This window comes from Lampetra fluviatilis, chromosome 1 (assembly GCF_964198595.1).
Source record: "Lampetra fluviatilis chromosome 1, kcLamFluv1.1, whole genome shotgun sequence".
In the NCBI taxonomy this organism is placed as follows: Eukaryota; Metazoa; Chordata; class Hyperoartia; order Petromyzontiformes; family Petromyzontidae; genus Lampetra; species Lampetra fluviatilis.
The window spans coordinates 13,854,265-13,860,264 of NC_136275.1; the positions used below are offsets into that span (position 1 = coordinate 13,854,265).

The window sequence follows — 6,000 nt, forward strand, 5'->3', positions numbered from 1 at the left end:
GTCAAGAGGAACACACCGCTGTTCTAAACTAAACTATTTTTTTTTTATTTTAGCAGGTAAGGCCAACTGAGTTGTATAGCTTTTTTTCAGACGTGACCTGCCCACAAATGATAGCACAATAAAGTGGCTTATCATGTGGAAATGTAGAGCAACCAAATACTCTTAACGCACCTTTCTAAATGAGGAAGGAAAAACCAAAGGATTGGGAGAAAAATCCACGCAATGACGGGGATAAAATTCAAACTCAAAATATGCAGGCGTCTTAGTCGGGATCGAATCCACGACCTCTTGTATACCAGGCGAGGTAGTTAACATTTCCTAGCCACCGCGGCGCCCCTAATGCTATCGGAGGGACCAACCGGTGTATTAAAGTTTTACTTTGTATTTTATTTTTCCATTCCCTATGTGAGAGGCAGGAAATGGAAGCTGACAAGAAAGCCTGAGGCCAGATATCGGTAATGAGAGATCCAAAAAATATAAATGATAAACTTATTTTAGAAAGCCATTGTTTTATTTTCATCAACATACACTTTAAACAGTGTAACATATCTGGAACAAACGTACGAACGAAGGATTCAACTGGACTGATAAAATGATAAAAGCTGAACTTTAAGAGCTTGTTAAAGAGGCTATTTTTTACCATAGCCAGAGGCAGTTGCGATGAAACCTTTTTAGAGAAGCTGTCTTGTGATGGGAGATCCGGAGAGCCAGCGGTGGGCGTTGCGTTTAAAACTGGTTGATCCAACAACTCGCAAACAGGCTGGGGCTTGGCAACCCTCGGGGTTCAAGTTGGGTTGCGATATAAGATCTACAATAATTGTTTCGTCCGTTTCAAGAAAAAATTACAATATTTACATTTCACAATGGAAGTTACAAGAAAGCTTTTATCTCCATGAAATGTGTACTTTGCACATATTTTTCACGGTAACTGACAGCATCATTGGTGGTACAATGTCATCATTGTCCTCATTAATTGTATTACTTAATTGATTAATCAATGTTTCACTGACGGCAGGCGCATCATGATAAATATAGTATGAATAGTTACAATGATTAGAAGACTAATGGCAGGTTTATCTTGAGGAGTTAACTGCAATTGAATAACTTTTAAAGTTTCAACTTATCTTCATTTGTATTGAAATTACATCACCGTACAAAAACTCGGTGAGAAAAATGTTAAACACATTTACAAAGGTATGAGAAAGTGATATCGATCTAAACTAAGTGTTGTGGGTTTACACTCCAACACACCGGTGTGCTGAAATAGTAACTAACTGGCACGTTTTTCCCCCTGACAAACATTACTCATCGGCTGTGTCGGGTGGTGACGGGTCGCGAAAGCCGACGTGTTTAACTTCAAGTGTAGGGTTCGCCATATATGCCCATATCTCCGACCGTTTGCATTAATCGGCCTACATCCTTCATAAAATGGATATCGTGTATCGCTATGAAGGGTCAAGGTATACAGCCATTAAATTGCTTGCCCACACCACTGCTGGCAGAATGGCCTCCAATAAAGGCATCTCAAGAGGGTGTCCGGTCTACTCTTCCACACTGACCAGACGTGTTGGAAGGGATGAGAGTACCCACTCGTCCTTAGTCCGCCACGTGCGACTTGCCGATCCGCTAACCGTGTTGTACTGTTTGTGAGTGTTGCCGGCTTTCCACGAGAATCCCGTGTTCCACAACGGGCTGTGGAGGGTCATGCTGGCCACGTGCAGGGCTGCCACATCTTCCCGTTCCGGCGGGAGAGTCGGCGTGCTGGCGACAGCTGGTGGCAGTCAGTAACGGAGATCCACCTCCCGTCTCTGCTGGTGGTGGGGGGGCATTGTTCAATACTCCCCATAAGCGGTGCTGTGGGCTCGCTGCCCTGCTGTGTAGCCCAAAGGAGTGGGATCTGCAGGTACGTGGCGGCCTAAGAAAGGCCCAAAACATCAAGATGGCCAGCAACAAACAGCACTAGCAATGTAATAGATAAGCGTTAACATCTTCCATGATATGTGATCGAGTTTGTCTTTGTGATAGATCGCGTAAATATAAATGCGTCGTTAAACCCGCCACCACGCGACACAGCAGAGAGTAAGATCTGTCACGGAAACAAAACGTGCCAATTCATTACTAGTTCAGCAAACCGGTGTGTTGGAGAGTGAACCCACAACGACCTTCCATGATCTGAGCGAGGTTTAAAGAGTTTTGTAAAGTAAGTTACGAATGAGATTACGTCACACGTAATGAGATGGCATCGTACGTGATTACTTGTTTAATATCCAGGCACACCAAGTCATTATGACTCTAGCTGCCTCCACAGGGCTGGATCACAGGTGTGCGCCACCACCACCACCACCAAATAATGGTTTATTTCGCTATGTTTTGGACATCCCTTTGATATATCTTCCCAGTTGTCTTAAGGGTAAATCCTTAGTTGATATATATTTTAAAAAATACCTTATTGACATAAGGTCATCTTTCTGAGAGTTGTGACCACCCACCCCAAAAAATATAGGCAGACTGATAGAGCTAATGCTTTGATGCTTTCAACCTTAATGAGAAAGTGTTCATAAAATCGACCGAAGTTGTGTTACCCATGGGTTTATATTTAGAGGTGTAGAATATTTTTACCCTATACAGTACGTTATTTACAGTATACTAATTTTCATATGAGTGAATGTATACATCAGATTTTTTTGCAAAACAACACACCATATCTTCATCACCAAAAATAGAGCAAATCGCCAAGTCAAAGTGTTTAATTTGCTGTGGATAATGCCGCTCCCACGTTGTATTCCTCCACCGTGGTGCCGTACTGCCGCTGGAAGAGCCGCGTGTGGTACTTGAGCTCCGGCAGCAGCATCCGCAGACACCGCTCGCGTGTGCGAAGGTTCAGGCCGCTCCTCATGTTGTAGCCCAGGACGACCACAGACCCCGGAATATACGGCATAATCTCGCTCTGGTTGACCATTCCTGCCTCCACCTCGTTTGCCACGCACTCCTCCCTGCGGGCCCTCACCTTCCTGCGCAGGGCGTCCACCTCGCGTTGCATTCGCTGCACTCCGAACGTCTCCACCTGGCGCTGAAAACGACGTGAGAAGTGTTCGTACAAAGCCACGTCCAGCTCGTTCCAGCGCCGGATCATCTCGGTCAGACGTTGGTTCTTTCGCTTGAACGACTTATTTTTATGAGTTTTGGCACGCTTGTTGGTGGACAGATAGACCACATCCTCCATCTCCCAGCCCAGCATCTCCTTCGCCAAGATCATGGACTCGTCAAATCGCTCGGTGATCATGACCAGGTCGAACTTGGCATCTAGTTCTGCTAAGCCAAAGGCAAATTCATCACTCGACACACTTATGTTGGGAGTTATCCCAAAATCAAATACCATGGGGTTTCTGACTAAAGGCGCGGGCATCTTTTCAAATTTATAAAATGTCTCAGCGTTTTCAAGAAAAGTCTTTAGGTGGTCCCTGCCATAACTATGTTTTCCTGCCACATCAAAAGCAGATACCACGCTCTCATAGTAATAGAACACGGACTCAAAATTATTTTCTGGGCGGCGAACAATGGACAGGTAAATAGCCATGGGACTCATCACGCGCGCCACCTCATCCTTTTGGAAGCGCATGTGGCTGGACAGGATGTGGAAGCGACCACCGGAAGCATGCGGTGGCAGAGGAGCCACGAACGAGGCCATGAAATCTTGCGGGTAGAGGAATTGGTACGTCATGTAGGGGAAGGCGAACGTCAGATTGTGCTTCTCGCCGAAGCGGAACAGGATGTTCTGGAAGGTGCTGCTCGCCGTTTTGTGAGTCTTCAGGAAGACAACGTCCGTGTGAAGCACCGTGGGATGGATGTGTTTCTCCTTCTGGAAGATCTTCACCAGGATGGATACGTCCAAGAAGGGTTGATTTTCGCTGATGAAAGTTGGAGACACGGGGAATAGAACAGTTTGACTATTTGAGGAGAGAAGGCCAACTGCCAAAAATTGTTGGCTTATTGTAAACAGTCGCAATAATTATCATTCGCAGATGGCGCAATTATGTATTGCCCAAGCAGTGATAGGGAGCTCCAACTATATTTTACCTGTCATAAAATATGTATCCCTCATCTCATATGAATACATCTATCTTATACTATATGTATTATGTATAAAAATATATATTATTATCTTTTCTGAAAACACTATACTTCTCATGTTTTTTCAAATACCGGTACATATTTCCCCTCTACAAACACCTATATTTTCTCTATCTCTTCGACGAATAACGTAGCACTTTCTTCTAACTTAAATACATGATTCCCACACCTTTCAAATGTATACATGCATTGCATTTCTGTCATTTATCTTCTATCTGGCATCAACAAATATTGATCTGTCATCACTCTGAATCTCCTATCTGCCTATGAATACATTTATCCAAGTAACGGTGACTTCGGATACACGACGGCACTCCCAGGACCTGTCGCGTCTTGAAAAGTGAATGCGTGTAGACGCTATATGAGTAGTAATTACTGTCATTACCGTCAAGCGTGCGGATATATGCCCAGCAGCTAAATGCCCACGTCGAGTTCCGCCAGCCAGGAGAGGGACCCCCTATAGAGAACCCAGCCTCTTATCAATGCCATGGCACTCGTTATTAAATGAGCCCTAGTCCCTCATGGATGCCGGTGGATGCCCCCCCAACCCGACCTCCCCTAACCCCCCCCTCACCTCGAGATTAGTTTTTTGGATTGGATTCTTGGTTCCTCTTTCTAACTCTCTCCCATGTTTCCAGAACCTTGACCTCCCCCTTCTAAAGCCGAATTTTTATTTAAAAAAACACATTTAAACGTCCGATACATTCTAATTATTTCTTGGTACGCAGAATATCTTACGAATACATTGCCTGTCTCCACCGAATACATTTAAATTCCGCCATCTCTACGCTATCTCTTATAGCTTATATATCTCATGCTTTGTGAATATATTAATACGGTGCCAAAGTAAGTGCTGCTTGAGGCCCCAAATGCGTTCGCTCGTGTCATATAAGATTTGTTCAACATTTATTTATCGCGCTGTGACAGCAGGACTTGAACAATTCAAACTGATCACAACATTGAATTCGCATTGAGGCACTGGTGCTCAACTCCGGCTTACAACCCTGAGCCGAGTGGCGTAAAATCCACATTCCTATCCCGGGGACGAATCTCTACATAGCACAATCACTTTTGATCCCCCACTGCCTTCCGATTTAGCGAGCAGCTAGCGGTACCTCTGAGCCCGGGCTACACGAAGTTTAATATTATTTAATGTCTAAATGTAAATCACCAACATCCCGACTCTCAACCCAGAGGAATGACGACAATGTTAACTTCAACAAGATATGAACCCCCACAACAATGGCGAACTGACCTTGAGAACGTGATGAGCAACAAGCAGCCAATTGCAGAAACCACCACCAGGGCCACGAAGGCAAACGCGATTGAACGTCCAGTGGCCATCTCGCGTTTGGGGGCCGAGGCTCCACGAGTCGGAAAATGATCGGCTGAGCCACACCCCTTGTCTTAAATATTACCTGCTGGGCGTGATTCTATTTTAGGGGTAAGATATGTTGAGCGTAAAGTATTGATAATATATTACATCCTACATGTGTAATTGTCCAGAAAGAGTATAATGCGCATTTTTCTTCTTCTCATGTGCTATAAAGAAGAGCCATTGCCCTAAACGTCACTGATTCTTTACTATTCTCCTTTTAAGGCACTTTTATTGACGAACTGTGTGTTTTGGTTATTTGTAATGAGTTGCATTGCCAACGCTGTATCACCAAATGATTTGTTCTGTCACGCATCTCTCAGTTAACGCGAGAAAGGGAAGTGAGCACTTGATTACGTGCACACACCAACACACAATGCCCCTCACACGAACACGGCGCGCTCGCACACCTAAACAGACTTAGCAATGCTCCGATGAGACGAGAACGCGCCACGAACACACGCGCACACGTCCGTGTACTACAACAACAACTG

General features: G+C 44.7%; 1 protein-coding gene across 1 annotated transcript; it reads right to left on the reverse strand.

Annotated features, from left to right (window-relative positions):
* Window positions 1-2,746: 2,746 nt before the first annotated feature.
* On the reverse strand, window positions 2,747-5,475 carry LOC144936533 (galactosylceramide sulfotransferase-like). Its single transcript, XM_078863715.1, has 2 exons — window positions 5,387-5,475; window positions 2,747-3,908 (listed from the first exon to the last, which is right to left on the reverse strand). Exons 1-2 carry the CDS (start codon window positions 5,473-5,475, stop codon window positions 2,747-2,749), a joined length of 1,251 nt encoding a protein of 416 aa, XP_078719841.1.
* Between the last annotated feature and the right edge of the window lie 525 nt (window positions 5,476-6,000).

Bases quoted from the DNA above. Each gene is read 5' to 3' on its own strand.
- LOC144936533 (XM_078863715.1), bottom strand. From the start codon at position 5,475: ATGGCCACTGGACGTTCAATCGCGTTTGCCTTCGTGGCCCTGGTGGTG. The intron at 3,909-5,386 runs GTCAGTTCGCCA...AACTTTCATCAG, and splicing joins TTGCTCATCACGTTCTCAAG to CGAAAATCAACCCTTCTTGG.